General features: G+C 44.0%; 2 protein-coding genes across 2 annotated transcripts; both read right to left on the reverse strand.

The window, feature by feature from the left end:
* Positions 1 to 7,238: 7,238 nt before the first annotated feature.
* On the reverse strand, positions 7,239 to 18,557 carry LOC307140048 (zona pellucida sperm-binding protein 4-like; the record flags this gene model as incomplete). The annotated part of the gene is made up of 11 exons (XM_079839291.1): positions 7,239 to 7,508; positions 9,338 to 9,529; positions 9,617 to 9,750; positions 14,121 to 14,193; positions 14,273 to 14,420; positions 14,490 to 14,682; positions 14,769 to 14,926; positions 14,995 to 15,092; positions 15,164 to 15,351; positions 15,421 to 15,511; positions 18,483 to 18,557. 11 exons carry the CDS (start codon positions 18,555 to 18,557, stop codon positions 7,239 to 7,241), a joined length of 1,620 nt encoding a protein of 539 aa, XP_079695417.1.
* On the reverse strand, positions 18,554 to 20,001 carry LOC307140049 (zona pellucida sperm-binding protein 3-like; the record flags this gene model as incomplete). Its single annotated transcript, XM_079839292.1, has 7 exons — positions 18,554 to 18,557; positions 18,644 to 18,723; positions 18,795 to 18,912; positions 18,985 to 19,162; positions 19,228 to 19,331; positions 19,412 to 19,533; positions 19,612 to 20,001. 7 exons carry the CDS (start codon positions 19,999 to 20,001, stop codon positions 18,554 to 18,556), a joined length of 996 nt encoding a protein of 331 aa, XP_079695418.1.
* Positions 20,002 to 21,906: the final 1,905 nt, after the last annotated feature.

Here is a 21,906-nt window from a genome sequence, read left to right on the forward strand (position 1 = left end):
GAAGGCCCGGGGGCGTCCTCGGTGCCCACACTGCTGCCCCCTGGCGAAGGGGGAGGAAAGGAGTGGCAAGGCCCGGGTGCGTCGCACACTGCCAACCTGACCCTCTCAGAGCCCAGGGAGGGAGGAAACTGCTCTGAGAATGTGGGTACCGCTGGACTCCGTAGAGTCAGCGGCAGGACCGAACCGAAAAAATATTCTCCCCCCGGTCCTCCTCCGGGGGAGGGAGGGGTGCGGACACCTTCTCCCCGAGCAGCTTGCCATCTCGCTGGGCTGCCCGTTCCAGGGCCGCTCGCCCATGTGCTTGCTAGCGGACTCGCGGTATCCTGGACGGGTTGGGCACATCCCCTGCGCCCGGCCACCTGCTGCCCGGGTGGAGGCTGCTGCTTGGCTTAGCAGGGGCGGAGGCGGACGCAGGGGGGGCACCCTCGGCGACAAGCAGATGGAGGTGCTGCAGCCGACGACTGGGTGGAGGCAGCAGCTAGTCGTCGGGGCAGGATGTTTTTTTTTTTTTTTTTTTAAACCTCCATCCACTTCTGGGCCACCGAGAACTGCTGGGCGAGTTCTCGACAGCGTCGCCGAAGAGGCTAGCCTGACAGACAGGGGCGTTGAGGAACCGAACTCTGTCAGGCTCACGCATATCTGCCAGGTCTAGCCCCAGCTTCCTGGACCACTAACGTGGACATCGCCTGACCCAGGGAGCGTGCAGTGACTTCTGTCACCCGGAGAGCGAGGTCCATCACTGCACGCAGTTCCTGCATAACCCCTGAGTCAAGACTACCCTCGTGCATGCAGGAAAGAGGGTAGTGAGAGAGCGAAAAAATTCATACAGATTATGGCCCTTTTGGCGTTCCATATTTTGACACCAAAAGCTCCACACTGCTAAATTCTTCCAATGCACATCCAGGCAGCCACCCTGGAAGGCATGGCTGTCAACACTGAATCTGATTCAGCATGAGCACACACTATTATAGTGGGAAACTCAGCGTCATCATCTCCAGCGCATAACAGCCCTCTCTCCGATGCAGCAATTGACATCTGTCCTCTGCCAGAGCCACAAATGAAATGCTGGGTCCCCCTTTTTTTTTTTTTTTTTTTTTAAAAGGACCAGCAATCCCATCTGGGCTACCAGCAGGCATGAGAGACAGTGGGCGTGGCCGCCAGACTCGACGGCACACGGCACGCTGAACGCTCAAGCCCCTATTAAAGGGGCAGGACGAACAACGCGCCGACGTGGCCATGTCCCCATGAGAGAACATGAACCACCCACGAACAAAGTCTCAACATGCTCATGATGCGATAGAGGAGTGGGGGCCCGAAGAGATGTACCCGGCGGGGATGCCCCACTGTAATCCTCAGGTCACCAAGGCTTATTAACCAAAATAATCCTTTTCTGGAGCACCAGAAAAGAAACTAGATCAGGGAATAAGCAAAGGGACTCAACCCCGTTTGAGGTTTCATAGTCTGGACCGCGCATCTAGAGAGCGCCGAGTGACGCGCTGGGTTGCCGTGGCAACCCCCGCTGTCAGCCGGCGCTCGACGGCACACGGCGCGCTGAACGCTCAAGCCCTTACGAGAAAGGGGAGATGAACAACGCGCCGACGTGACCATGCTCTCCTGAGAGAGCATGAATCACCCACGAAAGCAATCTCACATGTTTATATGTGAGAGAGATCGTGGCCGTCAAATGAGGACAGGAAACAACCGCATCCAGAAACACACGGTTTGAATGACATCTTGAAAAAGACGCAGGGTCAAACCGTGTTGCTCTTTTAGTGATAGAGAGAAGAGAGAACCGCTCCAACAAGTGCCGAGGCACACAGGGGAATAGCCGCGGCTCACAGTGGTTTAAAGGTGCAAGCCCACTGTAAGCACTCAGAGGAAACGCCCAGCGAACCGACAGATTTCTTCTGCTCGCGACCACCGCTGTAAAGCGCCGTCACACCGACACTGGAACAGGTAAGCTGATCTTCTCGTAGAGACTCGTTTAGTTTGTGTAAACACACTCTTCGTAGGAACATGTAATGCTCGGCTCCGAAGTTGAAAGCAATATGCGGTACTTCCACTTCCGTATTTTATACCCGCAATGCGGGGCGGTGCGTGGAATGCGTGCACCGCATGCCAATGTCCATTGGCTCGTTTTTAATACACTCGAAGTAGATTGGTCTCTGAAACAGATCCCAATTCGTCGGTCAGTTCCGACGTACGTCGAACGTGACCGACTGAAAGGGAACTTAAAATACGCTGTCATTTTTAGCCATACAGATAAGTGCAAGACATAATTATAAACTATAAACTGTCTACTTTTATTTACCCCTTATTACTCACTAACTTATTACTCCCTTTTATTACTCATGATAACAGCAAAGGCCGTGGACTCAGGGAACAGATTATTTTGCACTCCACTCCAAACGCTGTCTTCATTTCAAAAATATATTTTGTTTATTAAACGCAAAGTTTTTCATTTCAAAAGCATTTCTAAATTCAGTTTATATTTCCAAAAAACGAAATTCCGAGCCAAAATAACGAAGTGGTAAAAAAACGTTGAGTTACCACCATGCAAATTCAAACTTTTCGCTCGTCTCTGTATGTGGCAATGCGTCACAATAACCTGGCGTATGTAAAAGTCGATCATATGTTTGGACAGAAAACGAGTTCTTTATTAAACTCATAAAAAAACAATAGAATATAAAATGCCACAATTTATCATAACACCTCATATGTGCCGCTCAAGTATAAGGGGCTTTCCTTGCCATCAGTGCTATAACACGCACGTCTCTTTCCATTAATAATAATGGCGTGAGGTGGCTGGGATATACATAAACCTAACAACATACATAGCATGATTTTTGGAATGATTTATCACGAGAGGAAAAAAAATGTTTTAGTCGCATAACATCAGTTAATGGAAACGCTGTCATTTCGCAATATTTTTTTGTCATCTTTTAGAAAATATAGCAAAAGTTTTGCGCAAATCTGTAATGGAAACGCGGCTACTGATGGCCTGAATGCCCTGCCACATGCTTTGAGGGGAAAAGTGTCCCTTTAGCTTGTAGCAGTGCTTGGCCTTTTTGATGCCCCTCTTCAGGTTTGCTCTGGATGTGCTGTAGGCTTGTGCATCTCCTGATCTGAAGGCAGTATTGCGTGACTTCAGCAGGAGTCGCACTTCCTTGTTCATCCATGGCTTCTGATTTGGGTATGTGGTGATCTGTTTCTGGGTTGTAACACTGTCAATGGTTATAATAAACTTATAATAAATGATTCAGAAACATCAGTAGGAGTGGTGGAGCATCTTTGGGATAGAAACCCAAGCTCTATTGTCTAAGAGCAGTGGAAAGGAACGAGATAGTAGACCTAGTAAGAAATTGCAAAAATAAATATTATGTGGACTGGAATAATATTGATATGAGTATAGTAAAAAAAGTGATTGAAGAAATTTCAGAACCATTAACTCATATTGCTAATTTGTCTTTTCAACTTGGTACATTTCCAGAAAAAATGAAAGTAGCAAAAGTAATTCCATTATATAAAACAGGAGATAAACACCTTTTCACAAATTACAGGCCTGTTTCTATACTTCCACAGTTCTCCAAAATCCTGGAAAAACTGTTTACAGAAAGATTAGATAATTTTATGGAAACACACAAATTGCTTGAGGAGAGTCAATACGGATTCCGGACAAACAGATCAACATCTTTAGCTTTAATGGAATTAATTGAGGAAATTACTAATTGTATAGATACTAAAAAATATGTGTTAGGAATATTTATAGATTTAAAGAAAGCATTTGACACCATAAATCATGATATTTTAATACATAAATTGGAGAGGTATAGAATCAGAGGAATTGGATTGAACTGGGTAAGGAGCTATTTGAGAAGCAGGAAACAATTTGTGGAAATTGGTGATCAAAAATCTGTGTGTATGGATATGACTTGTGGAGTACCACAGGGATCGGTCCTTGGCCCAAAACTCTTCATAGTGTATATTAATGATATTTGTAGAGTATCAAATATATTAAAATGTATCTTGTTTGCTGATGATACAAATATTTTTTGTTCAGGGGAAAACTTACAGCAGCTTCTGAATGCAATCGCAAATGAAATGATTAAATTAAAACGCTGGTTTGATGTAAATAAATTATCACTAAATATAGCTAAAACAAAGATTATGTTATTTGGAAATTATATTAAACCTGAAATAGAATTGAAAATTAATAATATTATTATAGAAAGAGTCTACAAAAATAAATTTCTTGGTGTTATTTTAGACCACAATATTAGCTGGAAACCACATATAAAACACATTGAAGCAAAATTGGTAAAGACTATAGCAATACTAAATAAAACAAGATATATTTTGAATAATAAATCACTCTATATGCTGTATAATACACTCATAGTGCCGTACTTAAGTTATTGTGTGGAAATCTGGGGAAATACCTACAAAACCAACCTACAGTCGTTATGCACATTACAAAAGAGAGCAATCAGAATTATAAATAATGTTGGATATCTTGAACACACAAATTCATTATTCTTGAAATCATATATATTAAAGTTTTTGGATTTGGTTAAATTTAAGACGGCACAAGTCATGTTTAAAGCAAGAAATAATTTACTTCCGGAGAATATACAAAAAATGTTTATGGAGAGGCAGGGTGGGTATAATTTGAGAGATGAATTAAACTTTAAAAAGCTCAATATAAGAACTACTCTGAAAAGTATGTGCATCACTATATGTGGGGTGAGGTTGTGGAATAAGTTGGAACAGGTGTTAAAATACTGTACAAATTTTAAACAGTTTAAAAAGCTGTATAAAATCAAGTTAATAAAAGGTTATGAGGTGGAACAAGAATAATGAGGGTGGGTTAAAAGATTGAGTATAAGATATTTTTTCTTATTTTTTTATTTAATGTATTTGTGCAATGGTTGTTGTGCAATAAGTATATGATGTATGTGGTGAGAATACAATTTTGATGAAATTTTGTATGATTATATAAGGGGTGGGAAAATAACAAGCTTTTGCTTCATCCCGCTCCTTTTCGAACACATGTAATTTTATTTTTGATATTGCGTCTATTTGGTAACACAAATGTCGTATGTTTTACTTTGTTTTTATTATATATATATATATATATATATATATATATATATATATATATATATATATATATATATATATATATATATATATATATATATATATATATATATATTTGGTTGTTGTTCGAAATAAAAAGAAAGAAAGAAAGAAAGAAAGAAAGAATGGTGGTATTGATATGATCCAATACAGAGGAGGTGTAGGACTCTATGTCCGTATGAGCGCCACTGGTGGCTTGAGAAGCAAACACACTCCAGTCTGTGTGTAGAAACCTTTCCTGGAGTGTGGAATCTGCTCCAGCAGGCCACACCTTGATGGTCTTCACTAATGGCTTCACACAGTTGATGAGGGGTGCATATTTGGGGGTGAGGAACAAAGAAAGGTGATCTGACTGTCCCATGTGGGGGAGGGGTGTCGCAATGTAAGCTCCAGCCATGTTTGTGTAAACATGGTCTAAGGTTTTGTTTCTTCTGGTGTGACAGGAAACATGCTGGTGAAACTTGGGTAGCACTGACTTTAAGTTTGAGTGATTAAAGTCACCTGCAACAATAAAACCAGCTTCCGGGTGATCAGTCTGTTGTTTACTGATGGCTGCATGAAGTTCTTTCATAGCAAGCTTGGCATCAGCATCCGGGGGAATATAGGCTGCAGTTATAATAGTGGAAGTGAACTCCCGTGGTAGATAAAACGGTCTACATTTAACCATGAGAAACTCAAGGTTAGCTGAACAATGACTCCCAACAATAGCAGAGTTTGTGCACCAAGCTTTGTTGATGTAAATGCAAAATCAACCACCTCTGGTCTTACCGGAGCCATCTAATGTTCTATTCGTCCGGAGCGTGTGGCGTCCCGCTAGCTCAATAGCGGTGTCCGGCATTCCGCTGTTTAACCAGGTTTCCGTGAAGATTAGGACGTTACAGTTCAAACGTTTCTTGCTGTGTGTGATGCTGAGTCGAATCTCCTCCATTTTGTTCACTAGCGACCGTACATTGGCAAGGAAAATGCTGGGTAAAGAGAGCCAGTGTGGTGTTAGCCTTAGCTTAGCTCTTAGTCCTCGACGCTTCCCCCGCCTTTGTTTACGATCTCGATGCCGCCTGCGAGCACTTCCGCCCGGCCGGGTAGAGTGCATAGCCTCGGGTGTCCTAGAGATCTCAGGAAGGAGTCGAAGATTGTCCATAAAACTGTCTGAAATTCGCAAACCAATATCCAAAATCTCACCACGGGTGTACGATGTAAAGGCACAACTGTTCTGCACGAACAGACCTGAGATGAGCAAGAAAAATACAGACAAAAAAAATTGCAGAATCTGGAGAGACCCCGAGCCTTGCGATGTACTCGCGCCACCATCTTGGGTGTATAGGGGAAGCAGTATAAAATAGAATCGTCCATGAACTACGTTTCACAAGCAAACACACGCAAGAAGTGAGAAGGAAACAACGCCAGATCACACGTGCGTCAGACCGGAGTTCTCGCGCGAGACTGGAATTGTTATTAAAAATATAGACTGCAGTTCAGAAACTTGCTATCCAAATTGTCTGTGTGCTGATTTGCAGCAAAAAGGAGAAAAAGAAAAAAGATTATGGTGGAGGAAATGGTTGGGGAGACACAGGGAGCAAGGATTGTGTTCTGCAAAGAGAGTTTGAGGTAAATAAAATGTTTTGCAGTGTGCTTCTTGTTACGAACTGCTCTGAGACAGAAGGGTTGAGAATCCACTCGCAGCTTTATTTGAGGGCAATCCAGAGGCGTAATCCAAAGTACAGGCAATGGTCATACACAGACAGGCAGTCCAAACAAAGAAACGAACAAACAAACAAAACAGGCAGGGACCAGAGGCAAGAGAGTAATCCAGGGAACAGGGCAAGAAATCCAAAACAAGAAAACCAGGAGACAAGAAAACAGGAGAATGCTCGGAATTGCAGCGTAACACTAAACAAGACTTTGCGGTGAGTAAATGAATGACCAAGGTTTAAATAGACAGGAAATAACAGGATGGTGAGACACAGGTGAAATGCAATCAGTAAATGAAGTACAGGTGAATGTGATCAGTGATAAGTGATGATGAGTCCGGGCAGTGAGTTATGGGAAATGTAGTAGGTGAGTGAATATAGTCTTATGTGTGGAGTGCCCTCTGGTGGCTCTCAAGGGCACTCCAGCTGGTGATCGTTACATAGCCCCCCCTCTAAGGAGCGGATTCCAGACGCTCCTAAAACTGTCACGGAGGGAGGAGGAGCGGAGGCGGACCCGGGGGCGGGATGGAGGGCCAGGCCCGTGGAGCGGATGACGACCTGGAGACTGCGGCAAGCTGGGAGGCCACGGCGGATCAGGCTGTGCAGGCGACCAGGGCGGATCAAGCTGTGCAGGCGACCAGGGCGGATCAGGCTGTGCAGGCGACCAGGGCGGAGACGACCCTTCAGGCGGCCAGGGAGGAGACCATGGCACAGGAACAGACACCGGCTCAGAAACAGGAACAGACACCGGCTCGGGAACAGGAACAGACACCGTGTCAGGAACAGACACCGGCTCAGGAACAGATACCGGCTCCGTGAAGACCATCTTGTCCTGAGACACAGGCGTGGAGTCGGTCATCTTGTCCGAAGACACAGGCGTGGAGTCGGCCATCTTGTCCGAAGACACAGGCTCGGCGGCGGCCATCTTGTCCGGAGACACTGGCTCGGCGGAAGTGACGTGAAGCTCAGTCTCTGGATCGGCAGAAGTGACGTGAAGCTCTGTCTCTGGATCGGCAGAAGTGACGTGAAGCTCTGTCTCTGGATCGGCAGAAGTGACGTGAAGCTCTGTCTCTGGATCGGCAGAAGTGACGTGAAGCTCTGTCTCTGGATCGGCAGAAGTGACGTGAAGCTCTGTCTCTGGATCGGCAGAAGTGACGTGAAGCTCTGTCTCTGGATCGGCAGAAGTGACGTGAAGCTCAGTCTCTGGATCGGCAGAAGTGACGTGAAGCTCAGTCTCTGGATCGGCAGAAGTGACGTGAAGCTCTGTCTCTGGATCGGCAGAAGTGACGTGAAGCTCTGTCTCTGGATCGGCAGAAGTGACGTGAAGCTCTGTCTCTGGATCGGCAGAAGTGACGTGAAGCTCTGTCTCTGGATCGGCAGAAGTGACGTGAAGCTCTGTCTCTGGATCGACAGAAGTGACGTGAAGCTCAGTCTCTGGATCGACAGAAGTGACGTGAAGCTCTGTCTCTGGATCGGCCGAAGTGACGTGAAGCTCTGTCTCTGGATCGGCAGAAGTGACGTGAAGCTCTGTCTCTGGATCGGCCGAAGTGACGTGAAGCTCTGTCTCTGGATCGGCAGAAGTGACGTGAAGCTCTGTCTCTGGATCGGCAGAAGTGACGTGAAGCTCTGTCTCTGGATCGGCAGAAGTGACGTGAAGCTCTGTCTCTGGATCGGCAGAAGTGACGTGAAGCTCTGTCTCTGGATCGGCAGAAGTGACGTGAAGCTCTGTCTCTGGATCGACAGAAGTGACGTGAAGCTCTGTCTCTGGATCGGCCGAAGTGACGTGAAGCTCTGTCTCTGGATCGGCCGAAGTGACGTGAAGCTCTGTCTCTGGATCGACAGAAGTGACGTGAAGCTCTGTCTCTGGATCGGCAGAAGTGACGTGAAGCTCTGTCTCTGGATCGGCCGAAGTGACGTGAAGCTCTGTCTCTGGATCGGCAGAAGTGACGTGAAGCTCTGTCTCTGGATCGGCAGAAGTGACGTGAAGCTCTGTCTCTGGATCGGCAGAAGTGACGTGAAGCTCAGTCTCTGGATCGGCAGAAGTGACGTGAAGCTCAGTCTCTGGATCGGCAGAAGTGACGTGAAGCTCTGTCTCTGGATCGGCAGAAGTGACGTGAAGCTCTGTCTCTGGGCTTGACAGGACCAGCGGTGAAGAGGGCTTTGAGCTGGACAGGACCAGCGATGACGAGGGCTGAGCTGGACAGGACCAGCGATGAAGAGGGCTCTGAGCTGGACAGGACCAGCGATGAAGAGGGCTCTGAGCTGGACAGGACCAGCGATGAAGAGGGCTCTGAGCTGGACAGGACCAGCGATGAAGAGGGCTCTGAGCTGGACAGGACCAGCGATGAAGAGGGCTCTGAGCTGGACAGGACCAGCGATAAAGAGGGCTCTGAGCTGGACAGGACCAGAGATGATGAGGGCTCTGAGCTGGACAGGACCAGCGATGACGAGGGCTCTGAGCTGGACAGGACCAGCGATGAAGACTCTAGCTTGGCGGGCATGACGCATACTGCCTTGGCTTCGGCAGATTTGGCGTGAAGTGCGGGCTCGGCTGGACTGGCGTGAATTGCAGGCCCGACTGGACTGGTGGCCATGTCGTCCGAAGACGCATGCATAGCAGATGCAGTGGGTATGTCACTATCCTTCTCCATTATACCCACTGTAAAAGCAGAACCGCTCAGTTGCAATGCAATGTCAATATACTTTTTTAGAGAGCAATTAGGATCATGCAAAGGCATGATAGAACTGAGTGGCTCAGATAGTCCTCTGAAAAATATCATGAGGCATACCTCGTCCATTGAAGTCAAATGGGCCAGCTCAATGAAGTCCTCTACATAGTCCTCGATGGGGCGATCTCCCTGACGGAGACGCATTAACTGTGCTGCTGGATTCATAGTGGCGAAGTCTTCTGTTACGAACTGCTCTGAGACAGAAGGGTTGAGAATCCACTCGCAGCTTTATTTGAGGGCAATCCAGAGGCGTAATCCAAAGTACAGGCAATGGTCATACACAGACAAGCAGTCCAAACAAAGAAACGAACAAACAAACAAAACAGGCAGGGACCAGAGGCAAGAGAGTAATCCAGGGAACAGGGCAAGAAATCCAAAACAAGAAAACCAGGAGACAAGAAAACAGGAGAATGCTCGGAATTGCAGCGTAACACTAAACAAGACTTTGCGGTGAGTAAATGAATGACCAAGGTTTAAATAGACAGGAAATAACAGGATGGTGAGACACAGGTGAAATGCAATCAGTAAATGAAGTACAGGTGAATGTGATCAGTGATAAGTGATGATGAGTCCGGGCAGTGAGTTATGGGAAATGTAGTAGGTGAGTGAATATAGTCTTATGTGTGGAGTGCCCTCTGGTGGCTCTCAAGGGCACTCCAGCTGGTGATCGTTACACTTCTGCTGCGGCTGGTCAAGCAAATGTTTGTGCTTTGTTTCTGCTTGATATAACTGTAAATATATATATATTAAAAATACGGATATTCTGGTCTATAACTCCTCCCTGAGCCTCCCGCTGTCCTGTATCTTGCCCTCTCATTGGCTGTGGGTCATCGCCGATGTATTTTTCAGTCATAACACATTTCACACAGCAGGATTTTGAATCGCAGACAGGTCCAGATATTTAGCATGCCAAATATCTCGCGGGCGTCGGCGACTCATCTGCGATTTTCTCTGATCGCGTCTTTGATCATTCACACTGCGTGATTTTCACTCGGGTGCACGAGCACCGATTTGCCTATGATTTCAGGCATTTGTCTGTGATTTCCCAAAACCTGTCGGCGAGTCAAAATCAGGGCTAAAATCGGGCAGTGTGAACTTGGCATAAGCCACGAGACAACGCTGTCTTGATATGGTTCAATATTTTGCAAAGTTTGTCCCAAACCTGTCTGAGATTAGTGCACCACTAAGGAAACTCCTGGAAAGTAGTGTAGAGTGGCACTGGGAAACTTCACAGCAAAAGAGTTTTGAGATGCTGAAGTCACAACTGAGCAATGCCTGTTACAACACTAAAAGGCATTTCAATGGCATCACATCCTTTCTGGTGCTTGGTAGATATTTTTGGGGGGTCACGCTAAGAGGCAACATCCTGCAGTCTCTCTTGAAGCCAACACTGAAGTGACTTAAACTGCAATTCATCGACTGGCTCCTAGAGACAATATCCAAAAGGAAGTCAAATCTGTATCTCCCCTGTGTTAAAGGATTAAGCTAAATGTATATCTTAAGCTCACCAAAATCTGCATTGAGACATTTTAGTGCATAGGGGATTTTTTTGAGTAAAAGTTATGTTAAAATAAGATATTTAATCTCACACCCATATCTCCACGTGAACACACGGATACCCGTATCTCAGTGTGCAATGGCCTGATTAGCTTGAAATTACAGGAGGCATATAGTAACAAACACATCAATTGGTTAAGACATCAAGTAGGATGATACATTATTTTTTTTTATAATCTGAGCTCAAATATAGTAGTGTGATTTTAATGGGTACTTGAGCTTAATAGGTACATTTACCCTAGTTAACAAGCCGGAACTGAAATGGAGCAATTTTGAATAAAAGGATAAAATGAAGTACCAAATAAGGGCAGGTTATTAGTAGCTAAACCAAAATGATTTCTTGTTTTAAATATCAAAATGACAGATCTGGGGTGCATTCTTCGTACCTCTCTTAATACATCTGAGATGATTTGACAGATCCCAGATCTTCTAATCATGATAACTGATCTCTGGCTAATTTGGTTCTTCAAACGAATTTGCGGATTGGATTAAAATATCTGGATTAAGTTATCTAAGGCTCCGTCCACACGAAGCCAGAGCTTTCCCTATCCGATCTTCCCCCCCCCCCTCGTTTCAAGAAATATCTGTGTACACACGAGAGCATTGAAAAGACTCAAAACGATGTAGTATACATGCCAGGTCAGTATGTGGCGCTGTAATCCTGCCACAGAAATACACTGAAAACAGAGAAGAAGAGTTGTGGCTGAAAGGGGTACAGCAACGGTCGTAAGTGAGACAAAATCTCACAACTAAATAACAATAAATAAATGTGCTACTTACCAGATTAACGCTTACACCTACCCCAACCCTAAACCTAACTTTACAATAATGCAAATACAGTAATTAAATGACGCAATGCCCAGTGCCCTGAAATTAATGCACTGCTCAGAGTAACTGTACAGCATGTGTGTAAGACTGCAATAACATTATAAAGTCATTATTCTATCAAAAATAAATCTCTGTTTCTAATATTATTTTGAAATACATTTTTAGGGCCCGAGCACCAATGGTGTGAGGACCCTATTGGAATTGCTCAGCCTATTATTCTTCTTCTCCCAAATAAATCACATTTTTGAGGGCCTAACATGCTCGAAATCTCATGAAACTTTGCACACGCGTCAAAAGTGGTGAAAATGTACATCCAATATGGGTTTCAGAATTAGGCGTGGCAAAATGGCCCGATAGTGCCACCTACAAAAAATCAATTAAGCGCCGTTCGAGCTACGTTTCACGTACGAGTATGAAATTCGGTAGACACATGTAAAAGCCCAATACCTACAAAAAAGACCTTGGGGGGCAAAACCTGAAAACCCAACAGGAAGTGTGATATATTGAATTTTCTCTGCAAAATTTTTGCCATTTCCAGACCTTGTACATTAACGATCTACTCCTAGAGATTTAATCAGATCAACATCATATTTGCAGTCTAATCTAAAGGCCTTGGTGATGTTAAATTGCGAAGATCTTGAGTTTTCCCTGAAGGGCGTGTCAGTGGCGGCCTCACAAAATTCGATGGTTCGCCATAAAACAGGAAGTTGTTGTAACTCGGGCATACAATGTCCGATCTGCCCCAAACTTCAGATGTTTGATAAGAGTCCTGGCCTGAAGACATGGCAAAATGGCTCGATAGCGCCACCTACAACATTTCAACAAAGTGCCCCTCCCGCTACGTTTCACGTACAGGTATGAAATTCGGTACACACATGTAACAGCCCAATACCTACAAGAAACCTCCTGGTATTGAAACAGACATTCACTTTTGTCCACTTGCTCTCAGCTTCTTATTCTTTAACATCAGCAGTTTATGCAACTGGCCACAGACCTACGTTTTCTCCAATTTTCCCCCAAAATGTCTCTAGGAAAAATGTGATACAAAGAGCAAGAAGAGTTAACAGGACTAAGACTTAAGTTAATGATGGGACACTAAAATGGACAAATATCATAGACCCCATTTGGAAATGTTTATTTCACAAACCTAATACACCGACATTTAGCTCTTCAAACCAGTTAAATTTAAAGTTAAAATGGGATGCATTTCCTTGACAGCATGGATACTAGTCAAATTGCCTTCCACGTTCTGTTTTTAATGGTGCAACAACAAGCACAGACAGTTAAACAAAGTAGCTTATCCAAATCTACAGAAGCGACATGGTTAAGACCAGTTAATGTCACACTCTGGAAACAGTTTATAAAGACCCCTTTCATGAGTGAAGGTTAAAAGTTAAAAAAAAAAGAGGACAAGTTTAAACCATTTTAGACCCATTTACACCTGTATTTAGCATAGTCCACTTGTGATTGGACTGATAAACGCTTTAGTACCAGTTGTGTAAACAGGCCCTCAGACAGCAACTCAGGTGTGATACACCAGTTAAGGGACTAAACCAGCTTTTATTAAAGCTTCAGTCTACTTTTTAATAAACAAGAAAAAAGGCTGGTCACAATTTGGGATTAAAAAGGACAATGCAGGTTGAGACTGATTTCATTGCAGATGCAATGCTGTACTTGCATGACTTCGGGGGGGCTTTCTTACCAAAAAACAGAGGGACTTGGCATGCGTGAATATCAATACAAGCAGTTATGTTAGTCCAGCCATAAAGCCACAAGTAGAGACCAAAACAGATTTGATACCATTAAGAACAGGGACCCAGGTTAGCAACTGGAACTTGGCAAATAGGTCAGGTTTGGGCAGAAACTTGGCTTGTTTAGTTCAAGTCAAGCATAACCTTGAAGCAAAAAAGGGAACTCTGGTTTAGTAGTGTAGCCCAATAAATCAAACTGAGAACAGTCATGAAAGATCAATACCAAAGAGACAGTTGAGTTAAGAAGTTTATTAAAACTACTAAAGTCACATGACCAGGTTAACTTCTCCACTAGACACCACAGTTTGCCCACTAGAGATGGTCTTGACGTTAGCATCTCTTCCTGGAAAAGAAATGGTAGAATTGTGAGGCATTTAAAAAAAACAAATTCTCAAGGTTCCTGAAGTCAGTTTACAACAAGCACTCACTTTTCCTAGTGCAGCTTTGCTCACAGGAGCCAGAAGAGGGATGGCACACTGCTGTACTACAGTGGATGAAGATCTAACAGAGGGGGAAAGGGTTAAGCCACAGAAAGAAAAACACCTAATATTAAGGATTCAGGAAAAGCTGCAGAGCATACGGTTTCCTGTAGAGGAGCCAGTGATGCTGGGTCCACAAATGTGAACATCTTCACAACAAAGCGCTTGTAGTGGGTTGGGAACTGAAGACCAGAAGATCCAGCCACTGGAACCAATGTGGTCAGGTAACGGTCATCCTGGTAAGGGCATCTGAAAGGCAAAGAGGCAGTCAGAAATGCCTTACAGCGCACTAGATGGATAAAGACTGGCCTTACTCACCCATCAACCAGAAGGTCCCACTGGGGTAGACTGAGGGGACTGGGGGTTGATGTCGCCCAGCAATGTCCCAGCATTAGGACAATGTTGGGGTCGGTCCTCTCCAAAATGCGCACCTCAACATACACAGGCTCCCGCAGGACTTTTGTGACCGGATAATCAGCGTCACCGTAGTAGGACGTGTATGCCTCATCCCCTGAGAAAGAAAATCAGCGTTTAACCAGAAACTGCCGCAACCTGGAGTTTTAGAAAATACTCATGCATACTTGGACAGACACTTACCTTCAGCACAGCCTTTGGTGACACACTGACCATTTGCCAGTCTAAGCTCAACCCTGAGGGGTCCAGGAGCCGCTACTGGTGGAGGTGCAGGAACAGTGTTGACCTCCACAACCAGAGCTTCCACAGAAGTAGCAGAGTACCTACACTGGAAGAGAAGCCTAGACAACAAATAGTGAGCTTGTAGCCTTGTCAAGGATTAATATTTTTTTCTAAAAAAAATACCTACTCAAAATGGCTGTCCCTTGTGATGGAACCAAGTGGTCCGACACCCACTTCATACGAGGAGGTCATTCGGTTTTCATACACCACATATCCACCGTCCTCCTGCAAATAGTAACTGTTGGCATCCAGTCCATTCCAAGCCATGCAGAACAGAACCACAAGCAGCTACTCACCATCATGCTTGTGCCACATGCAGTGACAGGGAACTGGTATATAGCAAAGGAAGGTGTGGATCCCACAGGACTGCAAGATGGGTCATTTCCACCCAGGAGATGGACTGAATCCAGGCTCAAGCGAGGTAGTGTAACATCTCTAGCCACCACTACCACAAACTGACCATCTCTTATACACTGGACAGTCACTGGCACAAGAGCAGGTTATTACTGAGGAGTGGTTTAACGTGAACACCTTTACATTGACTCACTCTTACCTGCCCTCCCATAGTAACACTGCTGTCCGTTAAAGCAGCAGTTGATAGCTTCACACTCAGCACCACTGATACCAGGTGGGCCACATTGGATCTGCTCATAATCAGCTACAGCACATTTGTCAAGGGGCTCTGCCTGCGCCACTGGCTGCTTAGACTGAAACTGCTGAGGAAACTGTTGACTAGCTTGTTGTTGAACCTGCTGAGGAAACTGTTGACTAGCTTGTTGTTGAACCTGCTGGGGAAACTGTTGACTAGCTTGTTGTTGAACCTTCTGAGGAAACTGTTGACTAGCTTGCTGTTGAACAGCTTGCTGTTGAACCTTCTGAGGAAACTGTTGACTAGCTTGTTGTTGAACCTTCTGAGGAAACTGTTGACTAGCTTGCTGTTGAACCTTCAGAGGAAACTGTTGACTAGCTAGCTGTTGAACCTTCTGAGGAAACCGTTGACTAGCTAGCTGTTGAACCTTCAGAGGAAACTGTTGACTAGCTTGCTGTTGAACCTTCTGAGGAAACTGTTGACTAGCTAGCTGTTGAACCTTCTGAGGAAACTGGTGACTAGCTTGTTTTTGAACCCGCTGATCAGTTTGCTTTAACATCGGAGCTTGAGGATACTGGGGCAGATTACTCCACTGTGGAACAGCATGACAAAAAGCACAAAACCACACACAAAGTGCCAGCAATTGAACAGCACAACAACTTCCTGCCATCGTTCAACAGCTAGTCACACTGTTGAGATGATGCCCTTTGGTCTTTTTGTATTCTACAGATTTTGTCTAATTAACGATAATCCCTCCCTCTTCATTAACAGTCATGATTCTCCAGACTTGCCCAAATGGGAGCTTATGCTACCAGAAAATTCTCATTGGTTCTCAAAATTATACGCATGTGATGTATCTTGACTCCAATTAGTCAGATGTGTCATATTGAAGACAAATAAAAAGGTTCATGCTCAGGTTTGCTACTAGAGCTTGCCCAAAGTACTTTGGCTAGATGTTTGGTGCATTCCGCTTCGCTTGTAGACATGCTGAAATATTAACTAGCATTACTACTTTTACAGTATCTTTATATGGCAGAAATAGTAAGAGTAGTCTGTAGTTCCAAATTTAGCAACACACTCACAAACCTCCCTAAGCACTTCCCCACGGGGCAATCCCTGTCGCCAGTTTGAAGTGTTCCATAAGTGGACAAGGAAGGTTTATGTGGACAGACCCTCGACTCCTTGATTATGACAGAGGGGACGAGTCTACTCATATATACTTAGCAGTGTTGGGAAATAACTTAACCCTAACCCTACATGTTAGGCGTGGCAAAATGGCTCGATAGCGCCACCTGCAAAACTTCAATTAAGCGTCATTCGCACTACGTTTCACATACAAGTATGAAATTCGGTACACACATGTCCAATACCTAAAAAAAGTCCCTGGAAGCAAAATCTGAAAACCCAACAGGAAATTAGATATTTGGAATTTTCTCTGCAAAATGTTTGCAGTTTTTGCCATTTCCAGACGTGGTACTTTGACAAACTCCTCCTAGAGATTTTATCAGATCAACATCATATTTGGTCAGTCTAATCTTGTTAGATGTTAAATTGTGAAGATCTTGAGTTTTCGCTGAAGGGCGTGTCCGTGGCTGGACAAAGTCTGATGTTTCACCATGAAACAGGAAGCTGTTGTAAGTCAGGCATACAATGTCCGATCTCCCCCAAACTTCACTTGTTTGATAAGAGTCCTGACCTAAACACATCTACATGCCAATATTCAGTTAGTCATAGCGCCACCTTCTGGCAGAAGGAAGTGTGGCACATTGAAGTGAGTTTGCCATATTTCTCCTATATTTACCCGCTTAAATGCATGTCGCCCACTATTCGCCGTTTTCCTGAGGCCACCAGGTGGCGGTGCATGTGCGAGGGCCCTTTCATCGCTGCTTGCAGCTTTAATTATTATTGTGATTTAAATTATTGCCCCTGATTCAGTAAAGAACTCTTGTAATAAAGTTGCAGTTGTTGGGACAAAATTTAAGTATCAATGCCACTTAAAAAGGTGCGCTCTAATCCTGTTTACATGAAATAAGCCGCTCGCACAGGTTTCATCTTACAGACCTGTTGCTATGACAGCAAGTTCAGGATGAGCTTCGAAGAACCAAACAATCAAAGATCATGCCAAATCACCAACAATCAAATCCAGCTAACGGAGTTGCGATGTACGAAGAATGGACCCCAGGTTTGATCTTACGGACCTGTTGCTATGACAGTAAGTCCAGTATAATCTGTGGCACACCGCGCCAGAGTAATTTCAGTTAAAAAGTACAGTATACACATTTTTATTTTACATTGAAAATGCCCAATCATTATATTAGATAAGACCCTATTCTTTATCTGAGATCATGCAGAGCCTCTGAAACTGTATTATTTGGACCTTTACCTGTTGGTTGCCACAGAAGTCCGTTATATGGAGAAAAATCCTGGAATGTTCTCTCAAAAATACCTTCATTTTTTTTTGACTGAAGAAAGGCATGAACATCTAGGATGAGAAGGGGTAAGTTCTAATTTTGAAGTGAACTAAGCCTTTAACACAGGGGAGATACAGATTTGACTTCCTTTTGGAGCTCGTCTCTAGCAGCCAGTCGATGAATTGCAGTTTAAGTCACTTCAGTGTTGGCTTCAAGAGAGACTGCAGGATGTTGCCTCTTAGCGTGACCCCCCAAAAGTATCTACCAAGCACCAGAAAGGATGTGATGCCATTGAAATGCCCTTTAGTGTTGTAACAGGCTTAGCCCTACAAAATATCAGTCCCCACACAGGCCAGTAGTAAAAGGCATTTTGTGGTGCATATTTGTACAGTCAAATCATGTAGATACGTTTAGTATTGTGCCAGTAAGGACCATACACAAATCTATTAAGATCACTTTTATTAAATCACGTGGCATTTCCAGTTATTTTTGGCCATGGTCCTTAACATTGATGGGGCCGACAGACGCCTTTTCCCATTGTAGATCTGATGAACAAATGATTAGTGAGAACTAAAGCCAGGAATGACAATAACAGTTATCAGAGTTAATCCATACCCGTAAGCAGCCGATCACTTCCACTTCTGACGCTACAAGTGGTGTCACAGCAGCCACACACCTGGTCAGAGTCATCTGCGGACACCCAACTGACAAGAAACACCCTCAGTTAATTTGACGACAACCAATTTACCTGTACACCCATCTAGCAGACAACATACCCATTAGCAGAGAATGAACAAGCTTTTTGCTCAGAACTTGAGGTTGTTGCAGCCGCCTTCAAAATGCATGTGATGTAGACCTGCAAAGACAATTGTTTGTTCACCATGGTAGCATATCATACAAAGAGTTGCACAACTAAAACACACGTACCAGTCCACTGTCTGCTTGCTGGAACCTGAACGCCTCTAGTTGAAACCGTAGCTTATCACCTTGAGTCCGAGGCATAAAGTGAGACGTGGAGCCTGTGAGCTTGGCATCAACCAGACACCTGTAAACAGAACCCAGTTAGAAACCCTGCAACCCTTCTGGAAGCTGGTATACATGAGGTAGCACCTCTTACCCATTATTCTCAATAAAGGAGTATCTGGGGACAGAAGCAACATCAGGGACTGCAGTAGCCACGCAGCTGTCCACAAACACACGGACGGGAACATGGCTGTACAAACGCACTGATGCTTCAAGATTGATCATGTCACCCAGGAAGTACTGGTTAGAAGGTCGCTCAAATATCCAGTCATCTGCAAAGAAAGAGTCTTAGCACAGGGTCACAAGCATGCCACAAATCAGTTTGGGATACACCAACCAGTCATGAGCTTGAGGGAGAAGACAAAGACTTCCTCTGCAACCTTAGTTGAGGCATATGGGATCCAAGTGGGCATTAAGGCATCGCTGCTCACATTATGTGTTCTGTAGGAGTTAAACAAGCGGTCATCTCATGCCCATAAATGGTGGGATCAGATCCAGCGAAGATCTTATCCAGATCCTACCTTGGATAATGACACTCGATACCAATCACCGCAATACTGCTCCTTACAATAGGAACACCATATGAAACCTCTTGTGGGGTGTAGATAATGTTGAAGGTATAGACAAGCTCATCCTCAGTCACCTAAAAAGAAAGTTAATTGAAAACGATCATGGATGTTTTTGAACTGTCCCTGTGAGTAACGGCAAAATAAAACCCCACCATTGATGTGCTGCTACATCCATGCAGTTCAGACTCAAAGATGAGCACTTGAGCAGAAGGATCCTCTCCAGTTGCAGTGCAGCCTCCCAGTGTAAAAGCAGAGGACAACAGTGGGTGCCCAGTCCCAAAGAAGTCCTTCATCACTTCCACATATACCGAGCTCTCTCCACACTGAGCAGCTACACTGTTGGCAGGGACAGGATGCGGCAACTCAAAAGGAACGTCGGGTTGCTGTGGTTCCTCTGGTAGACTTGGAAAGCTCCACGTCAGTTTTGCCACTGGACCCTGCAACAGCTCTTTTGATTGAACACCCATAAGATCTTGAGAAGGCTTTCCAAAGTCAGGAAACGTTTGTGGTGCAAATCCAGGTTTACTGGGAACCACAGACATCCTGGAATCAGCCTGTTGAGAAGCTTGAGCCAATGTCCTATAGGGATGGCAGACGCGAAACAGACGTTTCGGGGCTTTGCCGAGATCCCGAAGCGCAGATGTTTCGAAACACTGCTCCGAACTGTGATTCGAAACACCCATGTCACGTGACTATGGCTAAATGAAGCTTCAAAGTGTTTCATCAGGTGGCGCCTTCCGAAACTGCGTTGATTAAAGGGGGCGGGAACAAGCCACACAGTCACACATCTGTAAACCTAATTCACCACAGTTTAAAAGTGAAGTAAATCCATCTTCACCTCGTGGGTTTTTGTGAGAGGAGAGTGATTTTGTGATAGCAGTGATTTTGTGATAGCAGTGAGATTTATAGTGCGCTTTGGTTAGTTATATTTAGGCTAGATTTAAATTAGATATATTGACTGATAGGTATAGACAGTGACATATAGTATAGATATAGTGACACATTCATATAGGCTAAGTTAGATAGTGACAGATAGATAGCACAGCATAAGTTAGATATATAGAATTATATAGATATAGATTCATAGGTGATATATAGATAGATATATTAATTGAATATATAAAAATGGAGGCTGCACGCAAGAGATGCCATACATCTGTGGTGTGGGAGCATTTCCATTTGGAAGCACCAAATAAAGTGAGATGTGTGTATTGAGATAGGCAGCTAGCCTTCTGCAACAATACATCATCCATGTATTTACATCATCCAAAAATATTTGTGCATGCCAGCAACAAGTGTCCCTTGTGAGAGGATTTTTTCAAAGGCTGGAGAAATTATATGTAAAAAAAAGAAGTCAGCTGATTCCTTCAACAGCAGAGCAATTCATATTTTTGAATAAAAATGTTTTGTGACAAATGTGACACATTGTGGCTTTATTTATTTTATTAATGTTCATTTTGTATAACAAACAAATATATATATAGTTCTTTACAATGACGAGGCTACAGGTTACAAAACCAAGATCATGTACTTGTCAGACAGATGTTAAAAACAATTTTTTTTACATGGATCATTGTCAAGGTATTTCAGATCAACACATGGAAGTGACCACTAGATGGCGCCGTAGAGACGGGTGTCAGATTGATTCGAAGCTTCGAAACAATATGACACATTTGCTTCAACTGCTTCAGTGCTTCACGAAGCCTCGGTCTGCCCATCACTAATGTCCTAGGCCTAAACTCACTTGGACTGCGATTATGTGCTGCTCTTGCTCTCCATTGTGCATCAGAAAATCCAAGAGCAAGAATAAACACCAATCCAAATCCAACCTGCCAAAACCCCATTATTGCCAAGCTTGTTTCAACAACACTTTCGGGTGCTACCATCCAAATTTATACAGATGTAAATCAGCATGGCTCCACCTTTCTCATGACAGGCATCATTTTTCTCTGCACCTGCCAATTTACTCAATCAATATATCACAGGTGTAAGTCATTGATTGTTTATCACTCAGGATCAAATGAAGTATCAAATAAGGGCAGGTTATTAGTAGCTAAACCAAATGATTTCTTATTTTCAAGAATTCTCTGAAACACAAACAACCAAGTCTTTTTTGCGTCTTCCTTTTTTATTAATTCAGAAACATGGCCACAGACAGAATTGTACACTAGAGTATCCAAAATAATAAAGTTGAGAATGTTTATAGTCAGGTTTAGAATGTAAGAAAACATTCTTCCCTCACATTGACAGCAATCTTAACTTCAAAATGAAAATGTCCTTATGATTCTCATCCCAGGTGTTCATGTCTGTCTTCAGTCAAATATTTTTTTTTCTTTTTGAGGTAAACATTTCAAGCTTTTTCTCTATATAATGGACTTCTATGGCAACTAACGGGCTGACAGTTCAAAACAATGCAGTTTCAGAGGGCTCTGCATGATCCCAGACGT

Source organism: Gobio gobio, assembly GCF_949357685.1.
Source record: "Gobio gobio genome assembly, chromosome: 16".
NCBI lineage: Eukaryota > Metazoa > Chordata > Actinopteri > Cypriniformes > Gobionidae > Gobio > Gobio gobio.